At 39.0% G+C, this 17,927-nt stretch overlaps 1 protein-coding gene across 8 annotated transcripts in view; it reads left to right on the forward strand.

Annotated features, from left to right (window-relative positions):
- Nucleotides 1–15,789, forward strand: part of LOC111573588 (sodium/potassium/calcium exchanger 2-like) — a 52,025-nt gene extending 36,236 nt beyond the window's left edge. For all 8 annotated transcript variants that reach the window (XM_055007662.1, XM_023277823.3, XM_023277824.3 and 5 more), the window contains 5 exons: nt 3,314–3,396; nt 9,603–9,737; nt 9,837–9,926; nt 10,322–10,488; nt 11,993–15,789. In XM_055007662.1, coding sequence (XP_054863637.1) covers nt 3,314–3,396; nt 9,603–9,737; nt 9,837–9,926; nt 10,322–10,488; nt 11,993–12,242 — 725 coding nt within the window. In that variant the 3' untranslated portion in view covers nt 12,243–15,789. The remainder of the gene's footprint in view (nt 1–3,313; nt 3,397–9,602; nt 9,738–9,836; nt 9,927–10,321; nt 10,489–11,992) is intronic.
- Nucleotides 15,790–17,927: the final 2,138 nt, after the last annotated feature.

The raw sequence follows: 17,927 nt of genomic DNA on the forward strand, positions 1-17,927 counted from the left end.
GGTTCACTTCACCACATCAAATCCAGTTCTCCACTTGCCAAAAACTATTTGCAACCCCTACACTGTGACCGAAATGTAACAAATTATTATTATTAATGCAACAAAATGACATTATTTCGTTCATGAAGGTTATATTTAAAAGGTTACAGATGAAGATAATTGCAAAGGAGATAATTTCTTGATTTTATATATATAATCCACTCGTAAATCATATTTATTACAGTCAAAACAAGAATAATAGACACACTGAACATGTAGTGGCCAGCCCATAAAAATCTAAGTAGTGTCTCCCACCTCAACGCTTCAGTCATGCAAAATTTAACATTCACACCGTGTATTTTCTGAGTTAAAGGTCCAAGAAGTGCATAGAAATTTTATTTTGCTTTGCTTTCATATCCACAAGGAAGTTTCAGCAATGAGAAACTCATTTTAGCTTGATTGAAAACTAAGCAAACTAATTTTACAGCCACTCCAGGTGTCACAATCGAAAGGCAACATCTTGTTTTTTTCATAGCTTTGAGCATCAGTATCATGGGACATATTACACTTTCAACATCAATGTCTGTCAGAAAGAATAATCAAAACATGCAGTGGATGTTATCTATTTGCTAATAATTCTCCAGAAAAAAACTGGAGGGTTATATGACCATGTGGATAGGTGGTTGATCCAAACAAGTTGTAGCAAATCTCATTTTTAGCTACATTTTGATCCCAGTGTCATTTTCTAGACATGATTCCTTCTGTGTCTAAATTATTTTCTAACATAAGTATGTTTTGACACTTGCAAAATACAAGACTTTGTCAGGTGAGATGTTTTCTGACTGTATAAATAATCAATAGTTGCACTAAAATCCCTTTGCTGTTGCTAAAACTTCATCAGTAAGTCTTCCTCAACTTCACATATTTTCAATTAGGATTTCCTGCTGACATAATTAACGAGCGTCGCATCCAATGTTAAACAAGCATGACATTATCAAGAACCGCCAAATTGATTCCAAGTGTTGTCTTCGAGCACTATTTAAATCAATCAGTCAGTGCCAAGTGTAATTTATGTGTGTTTTTCACATCAAAGAGCGCCGGACCAAAGAATAAACAGGAGGCCAGAGGAAGCGCTTTCATGGACACAGTGTAGTCAGAGCTGCAGAATCAAAGCGAGAACTAGATGATGATCAACAAGGCAAAATTATGCTAACAGCGCCGTATTAACATATTACCCTCTTCATCAAAATGCATGACAGGTAGTCATCACGGCACATTTTACTTCTCACGCCTCACGTTTCTTAACTTCAGCGTCAAAAGGAGCAGCAGGAGATTAGATGTCGGCGTAGTTTAGCGTGTGACGCATGCGATTAGATTCGAGTCCCATTAATATCTGTAATATCACAGCATCCAAGCGAGGTCATGTGCCGGACCGAGGTGGCATCAAGTCACATTATCTGCCCGAGAATCTTTCTAATTGTGTCGCAACCACACTTGGATTAAAGCAATTTCCACAGCAATTATACTTTTATCATCTGATTACAAGGCTTTCGGCTCTTTGTGTTTTAATAAGGGCTGTTAAGTAACTCTGGCCTCAAATGGAATGGAGACATATCTGCGGGCAGAAAAGGACGAGGGGAGATGGTGTCAGCCTCAGACGTGCACATACATGTTCACACACTGAGGGCTGCTTTATTGAAATGAACTTTTCATCACCATGTTCTATATCATAGCAACTCTCCACACATGCATGTTTTTGCACAATTGTCATAGTTTCCCACCTAAATACAAAATAGAACCAATAATTAGGCATGCTATAATTGCACCCTTGTATGCTGGACATTTAAGGAAACTCAGTTTGATTATCAAGTAAAAAATCTTAAATTCAAGATGAAAATTTAAAAAAAAAAAAAAAAAAAAAATGCAATTATTATATTCAAAGTCTCAAATAGATAAAAGTACAAAGCAGCAAAAAACACAAAATGGAATTAACCATCCAAGTCACACAAAAAAATATCTGCAAACTAGATGTTTTTTTGCACCTGTCACATTTATTCCTCTCTGTGGACTCGTTTCTGCAGTCTGACAAAGTTAGTAAAAAAAACAAAAACTTTTTTAATGGCTTATTTTACCAAAACAATTAAAGAACTAAAAAAAGATGTTACCAATACTTGAAAAAAATGGTGTCCCTACATACCATAGATAGTTTACTCCTTACTTGTCTGCTATCTGTTCAGTGTAAACACAGCCTGCAGTTCAGCCTAGCTCAGGTAAAAATCCTTGAATTTTTCTCATGTGACAACTGGCTGCATCCGGGTCACTAATGGCTTTCATACTGCAATGAGAAACGTTGAATTTTTAGGGTTTTTTTAAATTCCATTTCCATTTTTAGAACATTTTTAAAGGAGTCATCTAGACTAAAAAGTCATTTTAAGCTTAGATTTGTTTACATTTAAGACCAAATGAGGGAAAAAAAGAAAAAATGAAGAGGAATTTCTTTGATAATTTGTGTATTTTACAAAAATTGACAAAAACAAATCAAAATGTGCGACATTTTTCAAACTGGTAGTTCCACATGTTATAGATATTTTACCCCTTGCATTTTACACCCTCTAAAAAACTTTTTTACATGACTGCACATCAACTCAAGAGAGATATTTCACCACTCTGAATGGATCTTCCAACAACTTGCTGCCAAACAGTCGCTGAATTTTTGTCATGTGACTGCTGGCTGAAATCACTCATGATTTTCACAGATTTTTTTCTGGTCTTTTTACTGAAACTGGTCATTGAACACATGTATGTTTTTGCAATTTTTTTTGTAAAATGAAGTGATTTTGAATAGATGTCATGATATTAAGCTTAGATTAAAATCATGAATTTTCCCAGCAGAACCACACGTCACACATGAACGGCGTAAGGACAAAATAGAAATTCAACACAGCCCTTCATCTTCTTTGTACAGTTTATGGCTCTGATAAATGGTGAAATGTTGCCAATTTATTATGGTAACTTGCCTGTCACACCATTCATCGGGTTTTGGGGTTCTGAAGGTTAATTTCAAAAGCAAAAACACTGTCTGTCAAGCGTACTGTATGAGCAACACTTCAATGTTGTAGCTTGTGCAGGTAGATTCCATTTTAACTTCTTTATATATTAAGTCATTTATTCTGTGCATAATGAATGAATCATTAAAGAAGCATGAAATGGAAAGTATTTGGAAAGGTTTTGGAGTTGAAAAGGGACAACCACTTTACAATGCTCATATGTGTCATATGTAATCATTTCTATTCTAAACGCTTCTCTTTTTAATTACTCCTCTCATTTCCCACAGATAAGAACCTTCCAAACAGCTCCAGCGTGGAAGTGGAGGTGACCCCACCCATGAATGGAACAGCAGGACAAGAGGGGGAGACGGTAAGATTCATCCCTTGTCCAACTATCTGGGTCTTGGTACGAAAAGGCAGCAAAACTGTGAGATGAACATCAAAGCTACAGAGCCGTTTCTAAATATTTTATGCCTCTCATCTGTGTCTGTGTTCCACCTCGAGTGTGATTGATACAAAGGTTGTGTCGACCACGGCACAGGTCACTGCTGCTGATAATTTCCCAGCACGCACTCAGGCGAGTTTCCTCCATTTCCAGCCAGACCTGCCAAAGACCCGCCTACTCCCACTGAGTTCTGTAATCACACTCCTCTCTCACCTGCTGCTGCCCACCACTGGGAGCTCCAAACTGACACACACCTCAAACGCTAACAAACACACTGCCTTTGACATACGGCCAGGCTTGGAAAGCCTCGGAGCTGCACCTGCGGCAGTGGTGCCGGCATGAGCGATGACGGTGGGACGCAGCAACCCGCCAGGCCAGCAGACGGTCCTGGGGCAAGCGGGCATCGATTCAAAGTCGTACGCTGAGAGGAAAACCGGACAGAGGAGACGGTCATCTTGATACGGCCCCGATGAAAAATACTCACCAGCTTTCATTGCTTCTCAACTTTGAATCGTGTCCAGATTAAGTTGGCTTTTATAGCAAGAATTTACAAAAAAAAAAATAACTCTTTTGTGGCAAAGTGAAAGCAGATTTCCACAATGTATTGTCAGGTAGGGTGCAGCCAATTTGTGCTGGACGTCACACAATTAGCTAAATGTAGATCATCTGAGTGCAGTGAATGTGTCTCAAGTGACTGTAGTGTAAAGACACCTGTATCTGATAGGACCATTCACTGGTGAATCGATACTCCTGGCCTTAAATACACCATGAAAACACAAAAAAAAACTACAGAAAGCAAGTCTGCAAAAAGGTTGTTGGAGGCACAAACCAGAGGATGGATACAAGAAAATATCCAAGTCACTGAATGTCCCTTAAAATACAGTTAAATCCATCCTAAAGAACTGGTAGCAATGTGGCATGGTTGTCCTCAAACACTGAATGAAGCATGGTGGTGGCAGCATCATAATTTTGGACGTAGCTAGTATAGTATTGGTATTGTAATTCCTTCAGAGGAGTCATAAGTGTCTTGGTGGCCTCTCTCACTCTCTTGCATGTGCACTCACATTTAGAATTTTCACTGACTTGGAAATTTTCTTGCATCCGTCCAGTGACTTCTGCGTTCAACAGCCTTTTCATGGCATTTGCTTGGAGTGTTTGCTTGTCTTCATTACAGCCATGTCAGGTGTCTTTATGCTACAGTCGCTGAGACACAAATCGTCTCCACTTCACTAATTGTGCGACTTCTAGCACCAACTGGCTGCATATGTGCTGAATTAGGTGAGTCACTTTAAGGGGAATGAATACATTTGCAATCACTTATTTGACATTTTATATTTTTAATTAATTAGCATTACTTTGGAGAACTGTTGTTAAAAAAGCCAAATTAAACTGACAATGAGGAAAAGCCATTAAAGGGAAAACTTCCAAGGGGGGTGAATACTTTTTGTAGGCACCGTGTCCCACTGTTAAGGGATACACAATCTACTTCATGAATATTGCATTGGAATGATTTTTCTCTTATATAATTCTAATTTTAGCAATCTCAGCTCTCGCATACATTCTTCTCAAGGCCTAAAATCAATTTCTGAGGCTGTTCTCTAGGTGATTCTCATACAATTTACCTTGATAAAAGCTACTAACGCACTACATTCTTATTCTTTTCCAGTTGATCGTGTATTGCAGGGATTTGTAACTGCTTTGCATATAAACTGTAATATGATTAGCTTTGCATACAATAGATTTTAATCTCTCACGATCCTCCTTTGAATCGAAGCCGAATCTATGAATAATACTGCTCGACTGTACCGTGTTGTTGGAACTAAAAAAAGATTTTTCTCCACCTCAAACATGGATGTGGAAGCACTTTGACGCACAGCATTCCTCCCAGGAAAGATACAGCGGGCTATAAATACAAGCTGGTGTGGAAGCATATAGGAGGATCTCAAAATAGAACGCGCAAGAAACTGCCTAAGATGAGCTCTGATTTGCAACATGACCATGTGTGTATTGATCTACTCTACCGCGAGTTGTTTTCACATTGATCTCTCACTCTTTGGGTTAATAATAGTCTTTACTGATACCCTGAAGCTGAAAATATTTCCTCCTCTATAAAACAAAGACAATGCGGCCTCCTTCAGACAATTTTTAGTACCACATCAAAACCTTTGATATGATTCTATAAATGATTGTGCCCGATGCGAGGTGACGGCAGAAAACCTGGCAGATGCAGCATAGAAACACCTTTCCCAGGTGGTGACTCGCTAAATTCGAAAGACATGGATGCTTATTGGCATGCTTAATTCCGACATGCTGCTATTTTTAGAGGTCTGTCCTACTGTGCACCTGCCTGTGTCAGATAGGAGGTAGCTGGAAACACCTCACACCTTCATTTGCAGCCAGAGGCCCCATCATAGTGATCGTTCAAATCCTCCTGGATGCCTTGGCAACCAAGACTGCATTGGGAATAAGGGGATAGTTAAGGTCAAATTAAAATCTGCTGCAGACTTCTAGCACGATTTCCTGATAAAACCCCCGAGAGCTCTCCTGACAAAAATGGTCATATTCTGGCATATTCTCCATAAGGGTTCATTTGTCATGAAAGCGATATTGCATAGTGTAATATATATGTTGTGTGCATTCATCTGGTGCTAATTGGATGATGATATTTCTTGAAAGTGAACATATCCTGCCTATGATTCACAGCAAATTGTCTTTTAGGATTTTTTTAGTACACGTTTTGAGTATTTATGAGAGTGCAAATTGGAAAACTAAAGAAAGCTCATGACTCATCCTACCTATTCTATCACAACTAAAGACACTGTGTCATGTGTTTATGGGTTTCAGGACGGAAGTAACATCGTTTGCTCTTCTTTTTTGTTAAACAGTTTGAGAATTTCATATCCAGATGGAGCTTCTGTGTCAAAAAATATTCATGCCACCACAGCTGTTGCAGCAGTGCATCTGTGAGGATAAATGAAAAAAAAAGAAGTGTGACACTGCTGTCAGACAAATAGAAACAGTAGAAGAAATTAGTGTAGTTTCTGAAGTATTAAAATGAGCCACATGGTGGATCATTGTAGAAATAAGATATTATGGTGAAAATCAAGTCTTTTACCTGTTAACCCTCTGAACCCCAAGCAGTTTCTGGGTATTTTTGTTGCTTTCCTTTAAATGTAGGTTCATTTTTCATTGCAATATAACATCCTTGACCACTATGGAAACAGCACAACCATGGCTAGAAGGGGAGAAAAGTAATTTGTGCAGTATGACACAGTTATAATGCCATAAATCATTTTAAAAAATGCCTTTTTTTGCCAACTCATTTTACAAAAAAACAAAAAAATGGAATCAATGTGTACAACATTTTTCCAAGTGCCCACAGGTGTTACCAATGCTGGAAAAATGGTGTCTCTGCTATAAATATTTTACTCCTTACACTTTTAATTTGTTTCCATATATGTCTCGTATCTGCTTTGTATAAACACAACCTGCAGTTCAGCCTAGTTCAGCTAAAACTGAATTTTTCTCATGTGACTGTTGGTTACATCTGAGTCACTAATGGCTTTCAGATTGCAATGAGAAGGACAGAATTTGTATTTTTTACAGAACAAGGACCCGGAAATTGGTTTGTTTTTACAACATTTTTGATTGAATATGTCATTTAGACTAAAAAATGAGTTTAAGCTTAGACGTGCTTCTGTTTTAAGATCAAGTTGCATTCCAAACACTGTTGGAAATTTCAAAATACAACAATGCTGTCAGGTTTTAGTTATTGGCTCTGATAAATGATTTCATTTTGTTGATTTTGTAATGATGACATGCCTTTTTAACCTGGTGAGTTGTAGGTTTTAGATGGTTGTACATATGTATTTTTTTTTTTTTTTTAACGCTGGAAGAAACATTGTGAGCTAAATAAACCAACTACACTATGACTGAGAAAAACAGAAACATGGATTCTGGCTTCCAGGTTTCCATAAGCAGCAAATCTAAGGAATCACTCCTGACAACTTGCAGTGTGGGACTTTCTATATCATTACTCTTCTTATGAATCAGTTTTCAGCCTGAGCATGTATCGCTGGAATTTCTCCAACATTACTACATGCCATTCTGTAGCACTGAGTACGTACATCCATGATTTCTAGACTAAACAATGAGGCAGACTTACATCTAAGCCATTTTCAAATTTGTTTTAATGGAAAAAATTTCTAAATATGTAACTTTGATCGATAGAGACGAGTTTTTAGAAGTAAAATTCACAACCAGGGAAGGACTTTCTTCCTCAAATCGCACAAAAAAAGATTTAAAGGATCTAATTTAGGAGTGTGTGCATTCTGAAGAGAAAACTCCTTTGTATTTAATTTTTTTATCTAAATGGCACGTTCCTCAATGCTACAAGTCAGATCAACAAAGTGATGCAAATTGAAGTGTGCCGTTGTCCTGCAGCTTGTGTGCCTACACTCTTTTCAACCGTTTCAACTCTTGTACCTTTGTTGCCTCACACTGGGTACCAGAGCAAACGCTTCCCTCCAGGAAGAAAAAGAATTAGCAAATGTCACGCCTCCCCTCGCAGCTCTGTGCTGTCTGATAAAAGTCAGTGCCTTTAAGCACAGAGTTGGCACTGTTACCAACTGAGGCACCACAGGGCAGGAAATGCCCCCAAGGGCCTGGCATTTGGGGTCCAACTTAGAGTCGGGAGCAGCAGCTCTATGGGGTACTTTAGCACAGAAAGCAAGTACAGGAAAATAAATAGACAAATGGCAGGTTCAGCCAGAAGCGAGCAGTGTTTCAAACTGGAATATTGAGCGAACTATCACTATCGTGCAAGAACATAAGAAAATTTTATTACAATTATTTTCCATTAGTAACACTGGTGGAAAAATCTGCCATTTCTTTGCATCTTGCACAGTGGATTTGGTTCCGAACTGATCTTCACAAAGCTTCGGGTTTTTGGTTTTAGGCCCTTTAACAGACAACAATGCAGCCATCTGGATATGAAGAGGAGAAGAGATCAGAATGCTGAGCATAAGTGATGCCAGCGCTGCCTTTTGTTTGGCAGCTCTGATTACCAAGGTTACCAGGCAATACTCAACGGCAGTAGCTGTCACAGCAGGATGAGCTCCATATGATTCATGATTCGTGCAGTAGCCCTCTTTAAAGATTTCTGCCTCATTCGCAGAGCATGTTTAGCTGATCTGATTGAATCTGTGAAATGAGTTTTTTGATAAAAGTGCAATTTACTGTGCAGCATCTGTTATCAGCATGTTTTCTGCACCCTTTGACTTGCATGTTTTTGTAAACCGTGCTAGCATTCTCTCAAGGGCAAAAGACAAAATGTAGGTCATCAAAGTCTTCTAGTCAGATCTGCAAGTGTGGACCTGTTGGCTGCTGCTCCCCATGGCTCCTTATTGTCATGTATAATTGGATACAAAGGGACCAAAGCATCTTTCCACTTTCAGAAGGCTTTGTTGTTGCAGTATTTCACAAGAATCTTTAACTGAGAGGCTGCAAGGTAAATGAAAAGAGAATTCAGTTGTCTTTCTTGCCAGCTTACTCGATGCTAATCGCACAGAGGTGACAGCCTTTGGCTCACTTGGCATTCCAGCGGCAGGTCCAATCAGACCCCAGGAGGCTGCCGGTGCAGCCAGCATCAGCAGTCAGCAGTGATGAGCCCCTGATGACTGGTGAGACGGAGTTCTTCAGGCTCAGTGCAATGCCCCAAATCACAGCCATCACGCTCCTCTGTTTTAAGGTCGCCATAGAGCAAATGCACGGGCACATCCAGGTCCTGCCATCAGTTTCTGCAGAAGTCTGTGATGCTTTTTTCCCTCCTGAAGTGCTTGTGTCGCAACAGGACTAGCTAGATAGCTGCTGTGGAGTTTGATCCCAATGAGGCAATTTATCAAACTAAAGGAGACCCTTGGATTGTAATGAATTTTCAGCTGTCCATTTAAAAGGCATGAGTCAACCCAGTAGGTGATTTAATATTTATTTCCAAATGGTAAATTAAATACATCAGCCTCAGCTCAACAGCCTGAAAAACAAACAAAGGACGTGTCGGTTTGCTGGTTGAGCTGGTTTTTAACGTCTGTTTTCTGTCTGTTTTTTTTTTCTTGTTTGGCGTCTACTCTCAGGCTGAAGATGAGGAAGAAGAGGACCAGCCTCTGAGCTTGTCCTGGCCTGAATCCACCCGCAAGCGCTTCACCTACCTCATAATCATGCCTATTGTCCTCCCTTTGTGGCTCACGCTGCCAGACGTCAGAAAAACGGTGTGCGAGACTGATTCTTTCATTTGCAACAAGAATGTCATCAGTTTCATGCAGAGAAGTGTCGACTCACTTTTTGCTCTTGTGTTCTTTACCTTTCAGTCGTCAAAGAAGTTCTTCCCCATCACATTCTTGGGTGCCATCTGCTGGATTGCAGGATTCTCCTACCTAATGGTGTGGTGGGCTCACCAGGTAAACACTATGCAAACATTTGTGTACTTTGTAGGGTGTGAGATAGCTGAAAGAAGTGGACGTTAAGTGATCGTGACAGCAGTCCAAGAACATAATAATATCCTTGTGTAAGCACAGTCCTTGTCAAAAAAACAGAAGCACGGTTCTGTCATCTTTTCTCTCATTTCTCTCGTTTCTCAATCTTGACATTTGTAATAATTCCATATTCCATAATCTTCCCACTCCTTTATAATTGCAGTTGTCTTATTTAAGACAAAGAGACTGTCAGAGCGAGAGTTTTGTCACCTCTGTCGGCTCCGAAGCATCACAAGGAAATTAAAAATAGCTGGAACAAAAGATTAAGTTTTATTTACCCCAAAGCTTAGTACTCTTTTTCTTTTTTTTTCTTTTTGCAGGTTGGAGACACCATTGGGATTACAGAGGAGATTATGGGTCTGACTATATTAGCAGCTGGAACGTCCATCCCTGACCTCATCACCAGTGTTATTGTGGCACGCAAAGGGCTGGGTGATATGGCAGTATCCAGCTCCGTCGGCTCCAACATCTTTGACATTACTGTTGGGTACGCATCTGAGCAAGACTTCAGTCACTGTTTCTTTCTGAATAGAGATGTCCCAGTCTAATCTGAAAGGTTGTGATCGGGTTCAATCTAAGCCTTGTTTTATAACTCCATTTTCTACCAGTGAGGTATAAGAAAGGTGCTCTAGTCAGTCCCAGTTTGTCCTAAAGGCGTGAACTCTGGTTGGAGGTCATTAAATGTCACAGAACTCTTTGTCATGGTGCCTGTTGCTAGCTACACCCCCATAATGCTGTCTGTTTGGCAACGGAACTGCTTGTAGTCTCTGTGACGACCTCCCTTGGGTTCCTACGGTGTTAAATAGTAAGATGCATCACCTGGTGGTGCAACTAGGTACTACAGCTAATCTACGATACATTTTCTTACATGCATGTGGAGAAGTCAGCTTATTGCCATCTTTTGGAGTTTGTGGAGACACAATACACCCTACTTTCACCACACTTTATGTCAGACAGTGGGCTATTGGAGCTTTACAACAACACTCATGATGTGTTCTTGATCTGGACATACCTATTTCTGTGTTTAGGCTTAGGGTCAACTCCAAGCCTGGAATTCAAACCTTATTTTTTACATAAAACTTAGTAATTTGACGTTATGAGCATGAAAGCATTTTTGTTGTATGAATAAATACTTTTTGTCTGTTTTTGTATCCAAAATGATAGCAGAAGTTATGATGTTAATTTCAGGTCAACTTTGAACCATTAAAACAGTACAGTTAGACTGCCCATAGAGGAAGGCAACCAAGCAAAGGTTCTTTATCTCACAACTCGGTAGGTATATTAACTACTATTGTAAACAATAAACATTTTCAGATAACAGATAAGAATTAATAATATCCCAAGTAATACCTTCCCAAACATGATTAGACTGTAGCATTTTAATCGGTAAACATGTTGAAGTCTTAATTGATTCAGTTTTATTTTGAATTAAAGTAAATCTTTGTCAGTGTAAGGGCCACAGTAGGATGGCTTTCTACCTTTGCCTTTACTGTTAGGGCACAACCAAGGCCTTAAAATGTTTCAGAAATTATGATGATGGAACCTTGCAGTAAAATTTCAGGTGCAGACTTTCCTTGATGTATTTAACATTCTTCATTACTGATAAACCTGTTAATCACCGTAGATGTAACGTTGATTGAGTTACTCATACAAGTATGAACAATGGATGAATTAGAATACCAGTGAGACTGCACATGTCCCTGTCTAGGGTCGAGATTTTTAGACTACACCGATTTTATTTCTGACCCATGTCCTGCTTTAATGTCCTGTAATGTATGTAAAAGTTTTGACAGCACTTTGATTGACAATTGTCATTTTCAACGGCACCGAGGTACAGACAGGAACGTGTTTACAATGAAAGAATTGACAAAAAAGGGCAATAAAGTCTGTGTAAGACATCCTTAAAAGTATCAGAATGTAGAAATGTTGCTCATAATAACTCCTCTGCTGCCTTTCGTACGTAACAGAAGCCTGTGTTTGTGTATTTGCAGACTGCCGTTCCCCTGGCTCCTGTGGTCCCTATTCAGTGGCATGAAATCAGTGCAAGTCAGCTCCAACGGCCTCTTCTGTGCCATCGTGCTCCTCTTCATCATGCTCCTCTTCGTCATCATCTCCATCGCCGCCTGCAAGTGGCGCATGAGCAAGCTGCTCGGCTTCATCATGTTCATGTTGTACTTCGTCTTCCTGGTGGTCAGCGTCATGCTCGAGGACAAGGTCATCACCTGTCCGGTGTCGGTCTGAGGGCCGTCTGAGGGCCGCCGTCATCACCACCACCATCACCACCATCCTTCTTGTCTGCTGTCGCTCCCACCTGACCCTAGTGATCCTTTACACCAGGAATAAAAAGAAGAACAGCTGTGTGCAAGAGAGTAATCTAAAAATATGAAACCATGCTTGTATTTTCAGGTGGTGGCGGGGAGGAGTTGAAGCAACACGGGCACAAGACTTTGGCTTGGCTGGTTTAGCAGTGGCCTAACCTGAGTGGATTTTTTATTTCTTATTATTTCACTGGCAGGTGAAGCGGGGGTTGAGGATGGGGAGGGTTCTGGGTGTAAGCCAAATGTAGAAGTATTATGCATGCCACTAGTTTCACTAGATCAGCTGGATTCAGGACTACGCCTGGTATTTTGAGGAGAATGACCTCCTGTGAACTTTGGCGAGAGATGCACTGTATGAAACTCTGAGCAAAAAATGCAGTGACTGAGCTGAAATTGTGAGCATATTTGAACGCAGACTTAAGACGCCAAGAGTGAATTGCAGATGAATTTATGGATGAGAAAATGGCAGACTGTGCACATGAATATTTGGTTCCAGACATGTTTCCTGTCTGATGGTATTGAGCAAACAGACTCCTAAGGAACACTCTTGCTGAGTAGATGAACAACTTCTTTATTTTTTTTTTTGTGCAAATTTGTTCGTGCTCGGTCTGAACGATGAGTTCAATTTCCCCTCTTCCCTGCCAGAGTTTCACCGCTGAATGTTGAGGATTCTTCTATTTCTTTTTTCTTTTTTTTGGATTCATTTTCATGAAATATTAGAAGTAGCATTAGATATACTGTAGCAGTATTAGTTTATATAGATTCATCTTTTTCTTTCGCCACTGAACGCACGTTCTGATTGTACAGAACTTTCCACGCTTCACATGCACAGACTGACAACTGCAAGAAAAAACTGATTTTAAAAAAAAATTTTAGCCTCTCAAAATATATGCTAACCTTCAATATCTTATACTGATTTTGGGGGATTAAAAAAAAGCATGAATAGGCTCTTTAAAGTTCCATAACAAAGTCAATGTCAAAAATAATCCATTTGAAAAGAACTTTACAATGTTTCAGCGTCATGGTTGATTTAGATTAGTCAATGTGTAGTGCTTTGTTCACCGTAGAACTGAGCTCAAATCACCGGCTAGTCAAGCTCCTGGGGTAGAAGATTCAAGGAGTCAAATGCATGTATAAAAAAAAAAGAGAAAAAAAAACACTCGGAGGTGAATAATACCAATCAACATTTAGGAAGTTGTATACCAAAATGTACACTTTTTCAAACATGTTTCATAACTTCTTAATGCAAACCAGTGCTCAGTCTCTGTGTAGAAAATGTCAACATGTACGGTCGACGATATCTATCAAACTTGTGCAATTTCTTTTCTAATCAAAGGTGCTTTCGTGTGCATGTGTGCAATCTGCATTTGGAGTCACCGCACAATGACCATTCATTAGATTTACCTATAAATAGAGGTGATAACTACCAGTATTTTGCAACTGAATGCAAAAAAAAGAAGAAATCAACTACACCAATCTGTGTTTTATACTGGAAAAAGAAACCATAATCACAATCTCTTTAAGCTACATAGAATGTGGAAATCACAGACTTTAACAGCAATATATCGCGTGTCGTCGTTGAGTATCGCATCCCCTCCTCCCCCGCCATGCGTCTGTCTCCCCCCCCACTGTCCTCCCCCTCCACCATATAGAGTGGACGACCATTCCTCCCCCTTAGAGCTGGCCAGAAACACCTGCTTTACCTCAACACAGCCTCTGTACAGCAGCTTCGTAGGAGTTAACTGTAAAATACTAGTAAATAGATTCTCTGAGTGTGTGAGGAGAAATGCATGCGAGGAATATTTTGGGCTGGTTACCCACCGACTGTACAGCTGAGCTTAGACCAACTATATACAGTATGTTCACTTTTATGCATCCATTCGAGGGAGAAACACCAAGAATTAATTTGGTTTTACTTTGTAAATATAAACTCCTGTTTTTTTGCAAACAGTTCACACCTGTACTTTACTCACTTGTATTTATTTATTTTTTGTAATAGAGGGTGGAAAATGACTTGGATATTGTATGCCGGTGGCAAAAATTATTTTTAAATTGCTCACCGTCTGATTCCATCACACTGTAAACATGCCTGTTGAGTTCCTGCTAAGAGAATTACGGCTTTAAAAAAAACAGATATTGCCTCCTCATGCAACGTAGAACGCCTGCATCCACCGTGCTGTGTTCTCATATGACCCAACCGCCAAGATTCAAAGAATTTATGGCCTCTGCGATGACTCATGTACTTTGCGAAATCCTCCTGTCCACATTTGCCATTAAACTGTTCCCTCAGAGCGCCCACACACTCTCATTAATGCGATCACACCTCACCTCCAGCTCCTTCTCTTCCCCTTCTTTATAAGAATAGTTTGACATTTTGGGGAATGCTTTTTTTTTTTTTTTTTTTTTTGCACAGATAGATGAGAAAGTGGATGTCGTTGAGAAATTCGTTGGATTTTGGTAGATTTTTAACATTTCTTTTTTTCCACCAAAAAATGTTCAAAGATTTCCCTAAAATGTTGAAAATGTGGACATCAGAAGTTTCACTGAAAATATATATTTTTTCCCACATTTTCAAACTAAAACGGGTCAATTTTGGCCCACAGGACAACACAAGGGTTAAATGAAGGTAAAATATTTTTTTAAATAATAGCTTAACGATACGAAATATAATCAAGAAATAAATTCTGATGTAATGTTATAGATTAAGATAAAACTTTGTTGATGCTATGAGGAAATACATTAAGTTTTTAAATCAGCTCCAGTGTTAAAGTGATGATCCAGGAATATACATATTCTAAAATCTGCCACTCTTGAGTACTTTTTCTTTTGGAATGTTATGTGTATTTTGAGTATTTCTACACTGTAGTATTGGCTGTTTCATCAGCACAGAAACCAAAGTGTATAAAAGAAGAAACTGTATTACAAGGGTGTCAGTGCAGATAGGTTCCAATAATTTACTGCTGGTAGCTTCATATTTGCACAAACACGAGGCTGCTGTCAATTTTGTTATCTAACTAAAGGCAACAAGGCAAATAAGCCCATTTCCCAAACTATCCTGTGGAGGTCACATGTGCATACAGTCCCTGTTCGCTTCCATCCTTAAAACCTCTCCTTTCAAAACAACAAATTTCCAAAGTTCACGTTACTTATTTTTTTTGAGCGAGAGCACGAATGGTGAGAGGAACCCAAAAAAAACAAAAAAAACAAACAAAAAAACCCAAACCGGTTTAACTTGGCAGTGATTGTGGTTTACCAGGGTGAGCAAACAAGTGAAAGTTGACCACTGAGGAACATTCTTGCACTGTAAATGTTTTATTTTCTTGGTGTTAATGTAAGATTTATTTAAGGTGTACATATATACAGATACAAATTAATCATATAATCTATATGTGTAAAAGAAATATGTCTCTTTATGTAAAAACACAAAGTATATAATAAAAACGAATAAAGATGCTAATTCAAATATGCAACAGTGTGCTTGGTTATCATGCATTTGTTAGTAGCTTCATTATTCTGCATTTAGCATTTAGCATACATGAATTTCTTTCCCTGTTTTATGGAATTGTAATATTTAACTGTCGGTGTAGCATTAAATAATGCCTTATTCTCATTCCTAGTAATGATAAAATGATACTTCCTGCAGTGCGTGCAGTCGAATGATAGAAAATAAGTAAATCAGATGGAGATTGTTGATGGAGTGTTTTTGATGTATTTGGGCAAGAAAACATTTGATCCTCTTTGAGACAAAAGATAGACAGATTAAAGTGATGTACACAAAGGAAAAACACTTTCCTAACATTGGAACTGAAGCTGTTGCTTAGGTGGTGGAAACACAAAGAACTGGTGCTAAATCCGGCCCCGGTTCTGAACTAGCATTGGAACCAGCTTGGTGGAAAAGGGGCCATTGTGTAGGCCCTCCTCGTCCTGTGGGGCCTTCATGGATCTCCTCATACCACAAATGTTCAATTAGATTACAGGTTCAGGCTCTGTGTCCTGTTCCTCCAGCCTTTTCTTAGCGTTTTATAGCTCTGTGAAGCTGCTGATGTTGTGGAGAATTGTTGCCTCCTAGGAGTCTGCAACAGTGTTTAGGTGTGTGTCAAAGTAACATCCAAATGATGGTCAGGAGCCTGCAGATAATCAGTCGTTCACTTCACCTGGCAGTGGTTTTAATGTTGCGGCAGATCAGTTTGCTTGAACAAAACCACAAGACGCCAGAATGCAACGTTCCTCTGTGGAAAAAGTAAGTACACCTTCGGCGTCAGAAGCTTGTTGGAGATTTTGACCATCTAGTTATGTGTAAACCAACTTATGATCACATCTGGTGGTATTATAATGATTTATTTTAGCCCAATATAAAACAAGAGGAAATGTATGTCAACAGAAATGAATAAAAAACATACTAAGAAATAACTTTTATGTAGTTTTCTGGAATTAAATCCTGGCGCTCTTTTGAACAACATTGGAGATATTAAATGCTACATGCTAATTTTAGACACTGGTTTTGTATATTTGCCTAAATTAGCATCTTGTCTGACTTTCTGATGACTTATTTGTGTGCTCAAGACTAATTTTCCCCCTTAATGAAAAAAAAAAAACCCTCTGCATGTCCACTTAAACACATATTTTCTTACGATGGGATTTGAAAAAACACTCTAATCATGATCAGCTTCCTTGGAGAACCTTTCTAAGCGGTTGGTTCCTTGGAGAACCTTTCTAAGCGGTTCCTCTACAGTGGCAACAGTAAGGAAACCCAAAAGGTTCCTCCAAGCCATTCCATAACCCTACATTTCTTATTTTAGAGCCACTCCTCAGTGGATTAGTTCATGTTTTTTGCATCAGAGTCAACTTCATGGATTTCAAGGACTCTTTGGGATGATGCAGAATTAATAGTCAAACCAATTAATCAATAAAAAGTTGCCAGAACAAGTCCACCAAAATGCCTATATGTTTATTGGTAAACTGTAGTTGCTTTTGGACAACAAATGCTTTTTTTCCAGACACACCTCCTAGTCTTTTTCTGATCCCAGTTTGAGAGCAACTTTCTCAGCAGTTTCCTGCGGCTGCTGTGATGAAATATGTTGCAGATTTCTTTTTGCTCTGCTCTCATGGTGAATTTTCTGGGGCTTCCGATCCTGGACTAATTGACTTCTACAATATTTGTAGATGATTTTGCTAACTTCAAATGATTTGGAGAACTTTTGAAATCCCTTACAGACTCATTGGCATCCCAAACCTTTTATTTTGAAGGCCGTATAGATGACAGCACTGAAATGCAGTGAAATGTGACCAATGTGTTGATTTATCTATTCAAATTCTGAAAATGATTACATATTGTTCATTTTGTGTGTCATTTGTCTGCACTTTTATCTTAAGGTTCTGTTCCAGTGTGCTGAAAAAGAAATGAAAAATGCAGTTTTAATGGAAAATTCTGAGCACTTCCTGCAGCTGGCAAAAGAATGTGTTAGTGCTACTTTCAGTTCTGTGGCAGAGAAGGTTAAAAAAAAAAAAAAAAAACACAAGAAAGGAAGCTGGTCTGATTTGAATGAGAATAAGGTTCCCCCAAATTCAACAAGAAGCTGCATTTCTGAGGGATTTTTCACTAAACTGG

The sequence above is a fragment of the Amphiprion ocellaris genome, chromosome 23 (genome assembly GCF_022539595.1).
Source record: "Amphiprion ocellaris isolate individual 3 ecotype Okinawa chromosome 23, ASM2253959v1, whole genome shotgun sequence".
NCBI classification, from domain to species: domain Eukaryota; kingdom Metazoa; phylum Chordata; class Actinopteri; family Pomacentridae; genus Amphiprion; species Amphiprion ocellaris.